At 41.1% G+C, this 12834-nt stretch overlaps 1 protein-coding gene across 4 annotated transcripts in view; it reads right to left on the bottom strand.

Annotated features, from left to right (window-relative positions):
- LOC145978818 (vesicular glutamate transporter 1-like) overlaps window positions 1-12834 on the bottom strand; it is a 70606-nt gene that overhangs the window by 39908 nt on the left and 17864 nt on the right. For all 4 annotated transcript variants that reach the window (XM_083111686.1, XM_083111710.1, XM_083111701.1 and 1 more), the window contains exon 4: window positions 1805-2038. In XM_083111686.1, coding sequence (XP_082967812.1) covers window positions 1805-2038 — 234 coding nt within the window. The remainder of the gene's footprint in view (window positions 1-1804; window positions 2039-12834) is intronic.

Here is a 12834-nt window from a genome sequence, read left to right as displayed (position 1 = left end):
GTCGCATTTCTTTCCACTTTTGGCTAATCGTGACAATGAAGATAAATGACTACAAGCAGTATTCGAAGTTGGGGTGCAGAAGAATCCCCCCCCCACTATCACCACCACCAACCAGCACAATCTAAATATCACCCAACCTACCCATGAAACGAGACGAAACTTTGGTCTCATTTCGAAAATATTAGCTTGTCCTGTCTCCTTTTAAGAGGTCAGACGGGACCAACACTAACGACAACAATACAAGCATCCCCGTAGTTGTTCCCCAAAGTCTCGAGCAAACATCCCCCCACGTAACAATTTCCACTTCAATGTAAGAACATTCACAAAGGAACAGTCATTCCCAGGTCGAGAGTCAAACCTGGAACATGTGACATCGTCAGATAATCATGAATTTTCTGTATAAAAATTACAGCAGTTCCTTCGTGAAAATTCTAAATCGACGGTATAGTTTGCATTTATAATTAGGATAATATCCAGGTTTCGAGGGCTCGTATCGTTGAAACGAGGAGTCAAACAATAAAAAAAATAAAAACATCATTATGGAAAGTCTTTTGACTTTGTAATCTCTATGCACTGTGAAAGTTTGTACGACAAGCATTTGCATACGTTGTTAATTCTATATTTTTCGAAACTTGAGACGAGAACGAGAATTTCCCTCCGAAACCGAGATGAGAAGGAGACGGGTGTTTATAAATCGAGACCGCCAACGAGACATTTACAAATAAATAGGAGACAGGCATTTACAACTCTCAACGATAAGGACACCAAGACTGCCACCTCATCTCATCTCGATAGGATTAGGATTCCTAGTGGTATGGTTTCGAAACTATCGCTCCTTCTTCCATTATTTAATTCGGTACAGATCTGTAAAACTGCTGCACACGTTGGCTCTCCGTGCGCTACGTTCGAAGAGCAGACGACGAACGAGCTCTAAGTAGTGACGTATCAACATGGCGGGGCGTGCTTTGAGCGCAACGCTAGCCTCGCAACGTTGGAAGTCTCGTTTTTGCCTTTAACTGAACGCAGAGGAACGCGAGCAATTGCAGGGGTCATTTTTCCAGGGTGTAGTTTTTTTCAATTGCTATAAAAAAAATTAGTGGAAATGTCCATTCAACTAGGCAATGACTTGCTTTGAGCTTTTACTCTGCTCAAATAAATTCAATTCCGGTTCAGGAAGAAAATCAGCACGCGTAAATGGGTTCTGGACCGTAAAGAACTTTTTATCTGTAAAGCATTTCAATTCGGTCCAGGAACCTTTTTTTCCTCATCAATTTAAATAGTGGCCAGGAAACTGTTTTTTTCTTTTTTTCGGATGAATTTAAATATGGTTCAGGAGCCTTTTGCCGGATCAGTTTAAATAGGGTCCAAGTTCCGTATTGAAACGAAACAATACACAACTTGGACCGAATTTAAATTGTGCTAGAAAAATTGCGGAACCCAATAAAACTCATTAGAATGTATAGATTCCTGGAATCTTCAACAACCTGGTTTGAGTTAATTTATCCATAATGTTGCAAGATTTTTGCTATTGATGATTTGACCTTTTCTTCAAATTTGTACTGCCTGTTTTTGCCTACCTATTTGAGAACACTTCACTGCTTAAAATTCCGGGTTGCACCAATAAATAAATTACAATTGTAAACAGAGCTCAAATTTGTTGTAAACAATGAAGTGTATGTATAAGTGCATTTTATCAGCAAGATAATTTTTTTTTTGCTCTGCAGTCTCTCCTTTAAGATTGTTGACAGCGCATGGGCCAACTACTATTTATATAAGTTATACAATATAGGACGTAGAAACTCACCTCGAACAGTCCCTCGACGATCCTGAGCGCCAGAAGCAGATAGATGCTGATGTTGGCTAGGGGCGGAGTGATGAGGGTGAGGACCGATGTGGCAGCAATCCCAGAGGCAAACACCCAGTTGCCGCCGTAGCGAGCACCCAGCCATCCTCCAGGTATCTGCGTCACTATGTACCCGTAGAAGAAGGAACTGAGAACCAATCCCTTCGTTGTAGAGTCCCAGTCGAAATCTTGTTTCTGTAATATAAGAGTTTCATCGTATGTTACTTGCTATTTACAAGCCAGTGGAGAAGGTTACATAATTTAGACCATAATTTAATTTATATTCATGTCAGATAATATTAGAATAATTAAATTAAGAAGACTTAGATGGACAGGCTATGTGGCACGAATGAGAGAGGAAAGAACAGTTTACAGCATCCTTGTTGGGAAACCTGATGGTAAGAGACCTGTAGGAAGGCTAAGACGAAGATGGAGGGATATCGTTGAGATGGACCTAAAGGAAATCGATAAGGATGGAAAAGGTTGGATTGATCTTGCCCAGGATAGGGACAGACGGAAGGCTTGTGTTGCTGCAGCCATTAACCTTCGGGTTTAAGAAGGCCAGAGAGTTAGTTAGCTAGTTACTTGCTATTTGTCGGTTACTTGGTGTTCCCAAGGTTCCGTGGTGGAAGTTCATTTAGTTCATGAAACTGTTGACAGAATGTTATGTCCACTTGACGAGTATGTTGAGATAAGTTAGTCGGGGCTGAGCCTACAATTTAAAGTGGGATCCGAACCACTCTGCAATGTGTCTCCACTGGGGATCGAACCCAGAACTCCTTGCTTAGAAGGCGACAGCGTTACCACTACACCATCGGGGGGGGGGCTGTCGACAGAATGTGACAAACAATGTTCCCTAAGTGCTTGCTTTACCCACTACATAGCAAGGGCGCCTGAAGAGAGGGAGACGAGGAGGGACACTTGCCCCCCCCCCGAGATATTTAGAAAGACTTCATATAATTCAAATTTTGAAACTGTAGTGTAAAAACATGGACGATGGGTGCCGGGAAAGACAGCAGATTTAGTATCTATGCAAATTATCCTAGTGCTAGGAATGCTTTTCCACCATTTAAGCACTGCTGCCCACCCTGAGGAAAAACATGCTGGCGGCCTTGCTACATAGAGATACAGAGAGAAAAGTCTATTCCGGCCTCGACATTAAGTGTTTCCTTTTTAAATTGTCGTCGATCATTATCGTCGTGTTTAGCTTAAAGATGCAGAGAAACCACGCAATTTTTTTTAAAAAAATACAAACAAACAAAGAGAGAAAAAGAGATAGCGAGAAAATATTCGAGATAGAGAGATTGATTGATTTGGTTCATTTTATTTCTCTTTTCTTTCAATTTTGGCTAAGCGCGACTCGTATGAGGATGATTGCTGCAACTGATGAAGGAACACTCATAAAGAAGACCAATGTCCAGGTCGGGATTCGAATCCAGAATCCCTGGAGCCGTAGCACGCTATGCTAACCACTCCGCCACGTAGATCGAGAGAGATAAAGATGATGAAAAAGGCCATAGAGAGATGGAGAGGGGTGGAATTGACTTAGCAAAATAGTAATTTAGGCACTCGGAAATACTGAGATTTATATATCGTTTGAAAGTTGATCCAAAATCACGTTTTTCCATAAGGAAATGAAGCAAGATGAATGGAAAAAATCCACTTTTAGGTCGAACATCTTCTCCCCCTTGGTTGAAGCTTTCGACTCCGCACCACACCAACAACCTGCAATGCAAAACGTGTTTGCTTTCTGTAAATGAATCAGTCGCGCTGCAATCTTTCCGTGTTTACTCTGCTCTAGGACTTTCGCCACTTAATTCTTCTTTCCGTATTTTCTTTCTGCAATAGCAATGTCAAGGGGAAGAGCCAACAATTGACTGTTGAGGTTAACGACATGTTCAAGTCGTGGCAGGCATAGAGACGAGGGGGAAAAGTAGTCAGAAGACGATTTATGCTTATATCCAGCACTTCGTGTGTTATTATTTGGAACTTTTATTTCATTCATATAGTCCGCAAGATAAAACCCAAGATTCCACTCCATTAAGAAGAGTCCCAAGGAAAAGCTCCTCATAGTCAACAATGAGTAACTAAAACTGATTGGCCATTTGTTGAATTTGAATTGTTGTTTTAAGTCCACCTTATGCACAGATAGGCTAATCGGGACTGGATCTACAGTTTAAAGTGGGATCCGAACCACTGGTCAATGTGCCTACACCGATTGGTTTCTTGTCTGGTAGGCTATGAATTCTATTTTGTCAGGAAATTGACGGTAAGAAATGAGGACATAGACACTAACGTTCTTGGATATATATATATATATATATATATATATATATATATATATATATATATATATATCATCTCATCATCATACATGACGCTACAGCTCACCTTCGGCCATGGCCTCCTTCAACCTTCCTCTCTATAATTCCTTTTTCTTAGCTAAATCACTGAAGTAAAAGTTACTTGTCATTGTTACTTATCTTTAGTTACGGTAACACACTAACGAAGTAATGTGTTACCTTTATGTCACACACTTTTAATTACGCACAGAAACATGCACCTTCCCCGTAATAATATTACAAGTGTTTTGTTAATACAAGTTTTCTGGAAAAAAACAACTTGTATTAACACACTTTTCATATTGTTGAAGAATTTCTGTCCAGTTACCGACTAGGCCAGTGAGCTCTGCAGCATGGTTCACTTTCATCTTCAGGTTTTTTTTTTATATCTCAAAGAGCTTGAAATATTCTCCAAACTCACCACGTCAGCAGCGAGAGAACCTTTTAGTCTTGGCCATTCGCCTTCAGGAAAGATTCAACTCGTGCTTCACTTTTTTTTAACATTGTCTAGATTGCCATTATGATGGCGATGATATTCTGTTCGTGGCGTGACAGCTCTTCGAGGGTCAAAGCTTACCAAATGGTTTTGTTTCATTGTGTGGTCAGTGCAATAGTGCGATCGATGCTGTTATCTCGTTTTCCATAGTTCTTCTTTTCAAATAGATTTCCAATTGTCCTCACTATGCTAGTTCAACAACAAATTCAAGAGATTCCCACAGGGGATTGAACCAGCATTGCTCGCACCAAGGGAGAATGAGCTAACCGTTCGACTCTACAGGAATGCGATATGCGCAAATCCTCTCTCAATATAACGTTTGCTATTCTTATGTAACAAGTTCGATACGACTGAAAATTTGAATGTTAGTTCTTTCGTTCTTGGTCTTATCGCGCAAGGCCGATAAGATAATAACCAAACAGTTGTTGCAAAAATTTGGGCAACCATCCCTATCTGGTCTCACAACAGGACATGCTAACTAAAAAACAGTATATTACAGTATGATGTCAAATGTAAAATACGTTTTTCTGTCCTCCTCCGTTGCCGTGCAGTCTAAGGCGCTGTGCTTTGGAATCCGACTGCGGGACGACATGGGTTCGAGTCCGCGTGGGTTCAGTCTCTGGGTTTTCGGCTTGTGTAAGGGCCGGTGGCAACCGAGGAAATTGAGGAGCTACGAGTGAGTAGCATAACCCGGTGTCGGATATCTCCAATAATGGCTGCGGGTTCGACGTTCTGACTCCACGTTACCTCATCGGTTGAAGACGTCCACAAGACACAATGGGCTCTTATGGGCAATGCTTTTCTTATGGGAAATACTAGCGCGCTGTTGTCAAATTTCTGGATTTACAAATTTAGCTTAAGTAAAATCGGTACCTGCAGTTTTGCAGGGAATTTTGTAGAGAATACGATGGTGAACACAAAAAACTGGTACCTTGCTTACATAATTTTAGATAAATTAAAAACGCAAATTTTCTGTGAAAACACAATTTTTACATTGTTTTCATTCCTAACGTTGAAACATGCCGTAAAATTGAAGCTTTCATTATGAAAAAAATTGACACTGTTTTTTAATTGTCATAGGTGACGATGGTACTCAGAATTTATCAATACTTTAAAGCATATTTGCATTAAAAAATATTCAAATAAAGTATGTGGAGATTTTTTATATTCGTGCAGTAGAAAATGTCGTCTCTGGCCATTTTTTGTTCTGTAATTCCAAGTAAAAACTTCCAGCGACAAAGTTGTGGAGAAAATAATGAAATTATTTTTTATAACCACTCAAAGGTTCCCAGAAATATTACTTCCATGCATTTGGAGTTTCTTTTTAATCCGAACCGCGCGCGAAGTAAGGAGACGTTGTCTGGCCATCTTGAGCTGACTCACCGCAGCATTCCGGCTAATCACCACCAAGTTTTCGAGTTATTTTATTTCCATTCAGTAAAAATATGAACTCCATGCTGTTTGTTATAATAGAATTGAAATTACTTAAATTTAATAATTGACAATTATTTCCAATGCTGCTGTTGTGATCAACATTAGTGCTGTCGCAAATACACGTTGTTTTCGTTTACATTACTGTCGACATTAATACTGAAATGAAGATCACCTTTCAGTTTCCAATGTACACATAAATTCATAGACACAATATTAACCCTTGAAAGGCTTTCCAACACGTGACAAAGTATGGGGCTTCAAGATAGAAATATGACATGCCTTGCTTGAGTCATTCACGTCTTATCAGTTCACGTGGGCCATAACTCATTTGCTTGTTTGGGTTGCAACTTAATCTAACCCATGTGCCAGGTTCCCCTTACTTGAGTGAGAGATCTGCTTTGGTCTGTTTAGACTTTTTCCCTCTCCCGAAAAAGTGTTTTCAGTTGTGTGATCGCTCAGTGATTTTTACTTTTTTAAGTGATTTCTGAAGTGTCATATTCGTGCATTACACTCGCGTGTGTAGTGATCGCAATGGATCATAGTAAAAAGGGTAACTGTAACGTTCACAGTATAATATTAATATTAATAATTACATATAATTATCATTATATATACAAAATATGTAACACCTTCATTGTGAAGGAAGGTCATCATTTCCCGGCGACATGAGCTAGCGCTGTATTGGCAACACTGTGCGGTTTCTCCATAAGCGCCGTTGTGTCTTCTGAACGTGAAAACGATTCTAGGTAGGGTTGTGGGAGGGAGACTGGCAGTCGGGAGATCGGCCTAGGCCCTTCAAGGGCTGTCGAGCCACGGATTATTATTATTATTTGTTTATCTACAACACTAAGTTTTCCCATAGTCATTGTCGAAGTTCCAACACCAAGAAGAGCTTTTGTGGTCTTACTTGCTTCTTTTTGTATTATTCTCTGTCTCCATTTCTTTAGACAAAAGAAGAAAAAAAAGTTGGAACCGAAATACAAATCTGGAAGCTGCATTCTTCCTGGTCGTCACTGGTGTCTGGACCCATTATCAGGATAATTCTCTGTGTTGTCCTTTGTTATATCCTGTGTGCTGAGAACCACTATACCACCTCACATACATTATAAATATTGAGATTTTTTGTCTTGATACTTTTGTAGCTTTCGGCCTTGATAAGGAGTCCATCTCCACATGGCTCATATTTCTTGGTTTGATTCGAGGGTCATGCCCTATGTTTCGTGTTGATAAGCAACGTTTCCAAGTACGACTTTAACGGAGCAAACAATCCACGCTTTGACGCGCCCATTAAATGTATTACTTTGCTTTTCTGCAACTTTTGGCTAATAACGAAGATGAGGATAAATATGATTAGATGAGATTGATGAAGGGACACTTACAAACACACAGAGCCAGGCCGGATGGAGATTAAAACCCGGTTTGTTCAAGAACAAGGTGTCACCGTACACAGCTTTACTACATAATAGGTTGGCAATAACCGGTGCAATCCCCGCGTATCCGAATGGACATCACTTTTACCTTTGGTACGAGCGGTCCTGAGTTCAATCCCTGATGGGGCTCCAAAAATGTCTGTGTTGTCCCAGCATCGTAACTACAAATTGGAAGCTACTCCGGCCCAAAGAGTTTTAAAACAGCGGCGATGGGACTCGATGCGCTGACCACGTGTCACGCAAAATCAAGCCACTTGGGAGCCCTTTTCTCCCAAAGAGGTGTTGCGCCACGGTGTTTAGTAACAGCTTAGTAACACTACCTGGTATCTAAATTGGCTTATTTTTCGCCGATAAGCTAGTCAAAAGCCACTTACCAGAACCGGTCGTTCTCATCAACCTTTTGTCCGCTCTCAACATTATCATGTGAGGAAATAGTGTTCCTTATATTACCTTTTTACGTGAGTAAACATTCTTCATGTTTCGAGTACCCTGAAGTTATAGAAAGTTATACCTCGTCTGCAAAGAATTATTTTCTTTATGAACCTTTGGTCACAACAGTAAAGAATCACAAGTTGATGCATGTCTTTGTTTATGTTAGTAACAGTAGATATTGTTAATACAAAGGAGGTATGATCAAAAAGTGTCCGACTCGTTCTGTAGATCTAACTAACTAACTAACTCTCTAGCCTTCTTAAACCCGAAGGTTCATGGCTGCAGCAACACAGGCCTTCCGTCTGTCCCTATCTTGAGCAAGATCCATATACTCTTTTCCATCCCTACCGATTTCCTTTAGGTCCATCTCAACGTTGTCCCTCCATCTTCGTCTTGGTCTTCCTACAGGTCTCTTACCATCAGGTTTCCCAACAAGAATCCTGTAAACTCCTCTTTCCTCTCCCATTCGTGCCACATGGCCTCCCCAAATAAGTCTTCTTGATTTAATTATTCTAATAATATCTGGACATGAATACAAATTATGTAGTTCTAATTATGTAACCTTCTCCACTCACCTGTCTCCTCATCCATTTTAGGTCCAAATACACTGCCTGACAAAAAAAGTTAAGCACCCAGAAGGAGTGGTTGGACGTGAATGAAACTACATATGCTGAAAGTCCATGTACCTTTATTGAACTGATTACAATATAGGATGCAAGAGTCAAGCCCGTTGGCAGTTACAGGTGGAATGGTGGCGCCAGGTCAGTAGGGTGTCGCACCCCCTCTGGCCGCAATGCATGCCCTTATGCGGTTCGGAATTGTGTCAAACAGCCTTTGGATCCTCTCCTGAGGTACGTTCGTCCACAGGTGTTGCAGCTGTCCCTCCAGATCCCGCAGGTTGGCACTAGGACGGAGTCCCCGTCCAATGTCTTCCCACACATGTTCAATGATGGAGAGGTCCGGGGATCGTGCTGGCCACGGGAGGACCTCAACATGCTCTAGGCAGTCCATAGACACATGGGCTGTGTGTGGGCGTGCATTATCTTGTTGGAACACTGTCCCAGTGTGCTGTGCCATAAGGGGTAGGACGTGTGGACGCAGAATGTCTGTGACGTATCGCTGTGCCGTCAAAGTCTGCCGAAGCACTATTAGAGGTGACCTGAACGCATATCCAATGGCTCCCCACACCATGATGCCAGGAGTCACACCTGTGTGTCTCTCCACAATGTAGGCAGGATGTGCCCTCTGCCCTCGACGCCGCCACACCCGCACACGATGGTCATCGGAGGTCATGGAGAAGCGGGACTCATCACTGAACATGATGCGACGCCATTCATCTTCTGTCCATGCCTCCCGAGCACGGCACCACACCAACCTCAGGTGTCGGTGATGTGGTGTCAACGGCAACCGGCGCATGGGGCGGTAGGACCCGAATCCGCGGATGCGAGTCGTCGAGACACTGTGCGGGAACTCACAGGATGTTGTAGAGTGTCCAGTACATGTTCTCGGATGACGGGTGCCGAAGTTGTGGTATCCCGCACTGCTTGGAGCGCCATACGACGGTCCTCCCTCGGGGTGGTGTTTCTTGGTCGACCTGAACCTGCACGACGTGCATGGGTGCCCTCATGTACCCATTGATTCCAACATCGGGCCACTGTGACATCTGAATGGCCCACATGCCTGGCAATTGCCCGATACGACCAACCCGCCTCATGCAGTCCCACAATGCGGCCTCTGTCAAATGCTGTCAATTGCTGGATCGGCTGTCTAACGCGTCTGCGAGGCATCGCCGGTGCTTCGTTTTCCTCTCTGAACTTCGTGCTGCACTGTCTGACTCACAGCAGGTGACTGGTCCCACCTTATCAGCAACAGGAGGTGACGTCACAAATGCCCTCTGGTGGGCGTTCTACACATTACAGATCCTTGTACATCTAATCATTTACTCACACATCAATGGTATGCAGGTATACCGAAATGGGGTAATCTTCGACCACTCCTTCTGGGTGCTTCACTTTTTTTGTCAGCCAGTGTATTTTCCTAAGGATCTTATTTTCAAATACTCTCAATTTATGTTCCTCTTTCAATGTAAGGGACCAAGTTTCACACCCATATAATACTACAGGCAAAATTACTGTTTTGTATATTTTAACTTTTAGTTTCTTAGATTTAAGAAGGTACATCCAGAATTTGAAGCTGCTGGTATAAACAACTTAAAGGAGTAATGCAAACTAAATTTAGCATCAAATGATAAAAAATTGAGCCTCTGTGCAAAATTTTAGGGAATGTTGAGGATAGTTGGGAGGAGAGGTGGCGGGAGTAAATGCCTACCCATATGGCACCATTAGGCCACATTGACAATTCACTCAGTCGACATGACTAGTTTTAGGATGAAATGCTTATAACTCTCGCAAGAGGACTACAGGCAGCACAAAGCAATTACGTCTTGCATTAAGTTAGCCTATGTGAGACGATGAAATTTAAATATATCGATACTGATTTGGTTTAACATCCAAAAGTGTATGGAACGTTTGTTGGAAAGGGAAGATGGCTTGGTTTTTCTGCTAGATCTTAAATCGTCATGACAGAATGTTCCTTGCATAATTTAAAGTGCAGATGAATAATGCAAAAAAGAGTCGTATTTTTGGCTCCAAGAGTTCATCATGTGCTTGATAGAACGAGAAATCCTACGCTGAGACAAATATCAGTAACAAAGGTAGAAAGGTATAAAAATGCATTTATAAATTAATAAAGATTAGGTTAAAAAGGGGTTAACCTGTCCCTATGCTCTGCACCACACCATGAAGTAACATGCGGTGTGTGGATGTTTGACTGCACCACTGACAGGGGTAGAAAAATACAGTTCGCAAAAAATATTCACTTAGCGACTGAATTTTTAAATCAAATTCTATTGTGTGTGTGTATGTAAACACTCACCAGACGCAGAAAAACTTCAAACTTTATACTCCTGATGATACGGTAGCTACCGTGAAAGTTTGAAGTTTTTCTGCGTCCGGGGAATGTTTCCTCTCTCTTCTTTCACTTTTTATTTAGCCCTTGTTGCCTTCCTTCCTTTTATCCTATATATATATACAATTTGCTTAGGGGGCCTCCACGATGGCGCAGTGGTAGCGTCATCGCCTTGTAATGAAGGGGTCCCGGGTTCGATACCCGGTGGAGGCACATAGTGGTTCGGATCCCACTTTAAGCTCTAGGCCCAGTCCCGATTAGCCTTACTGTGCATAAAGTGGACTTAATACACCAAATCAGACCAATCAGACCAATTTGCTTACAGAAATTCCAATTACTTTTTTTAACAACGAGTTCAGTGTGCGTTTTTAATGTTTGGTGTTTTCTGTATCACGTATCATTAAAAGAATAATAAGCATGCCATTATTCATTTTCACAATGTTGCTGACCGAATTTCAAAATCCGCCGTAAATATGGTATGGCCAGCCATATATTAGAATGTGTTGCACAGTTATTCGTACTGTTACCAGTTGAGCCTTCTTTAGGCTTCCACTCCGGTGCAAGGATTCATTATTTTTAATCCAGTCTTGTATTAATTAAGAACTTAAATGTTTTAAGATCACATGTGGTAGCTTAACTTATATTCATGGGTTTCTTAGACCGCCTTTGAAAAAAGTAGGCTGACTCTTGAGAAAAAGGTGCTGGCGCCTAAATTATTTTAAGTTTTGTCTATCCCTTCCCATTGATGACCCATACATGACACATGAAGACTACAGGGGAAAAGGGAGGCAAGTCAGTTATTCATAATTGGACAGAATAGCAAATTTAAAGTTTGAAACCAAATAATATTTATTCTTATTGATGAATGTTCTTTATCACATGCATTATGAAGCAAGTGTATATTTCTTTGTATGAAAATGAAATATGAAAGAAATTGATTCACTCCAGTCTCTGATCATCCAATTATCCACTTCTACAACTCTGAACGGTTCTGGTTTAACTCGTGCACTTTGGAACACTGCAACCCAGGGACTTCAGTTACAGTCTTTGTTTTCATTAATCCCATATCCTTGTTGCATTCCATGTATGATTGTCCTCGTAATGGAAATGTGACTATAACTGACTCCAGACGTTTCTTCTCGTAAACAACATACTGTAAATATCGGAGAACAGTGTAATTTTTATTTTGGCCTCCTGCAGAATCACAGAAAATATGAAAATGCTGAACGTCTGAGCTAAGAATGTTTGTAATGTAGCTACTCATTCAAAAACGATGTTACCTCAGTTGGCCCTTTTCTGCCAATTTTTTCAGGATAAACGTAGAAAATTGCCTTGTTGTCAGACAATTGGTGGATGTTGAAAGAAAAAAAACACTTAATTGTCGTTTGTAGTAAACGATGTTGGTAGTAATGTTTGGACAAGGGAGATTTTTTGAAAATCCATGGAAATTGATTCCATCCGATGATCCTTCAACCTTCATACTTCTTATTCTTGCCTGTCTTTTGCACTCATACAAAGTTTCTGCTTTCCTAATATGAACCTGATGCTGAGTTTCCATACATTTGATTATCTTCTCTAAGTCATGCTTCAACCCTTCGTCTGCAGAAGCTAATTGGGCCGTGAGTGATTTCTTATGTGCAGAAAATTCATCACAGGTACTACATGAATCGCTTCTTGGGTAACCAAAGGAAATGTTAAACCACAGAACCACTTATCTGTGGTTAAACTTTGTATTAAAGATGGTACGGTATGTTTCATATTACACCATGTTGTGAGGATTCTTTTCTGCGTACATATTAAACATTTTAGAAATGTTTAGCTCTTCTGGTAAATATATCTTCTCTGTTCTCTTTCTACTGTAATGGCTTTCACGGCCTTTAAATGAGGATA

This window comes from Lepisma saccharinum, chromosome 1 (genome assembly GCF_977018435.1).
Source record: "Lepisma saccharinum chromosome 1, izLepSacc3.1, whole genome shotgun sequence".
NCBI classification, from domain to species: Eukaryota; Metazoa; Arthropoda; class Insecta; order Zygentoma; family Lepismatidae; genus Lepisma; species Lepisma saccharinum.
The sequence above is the reverse complement of the archived record's forward strand: the minus strand, read 5'-3'. Positions and strand labels throughout refer to the sequence as shown.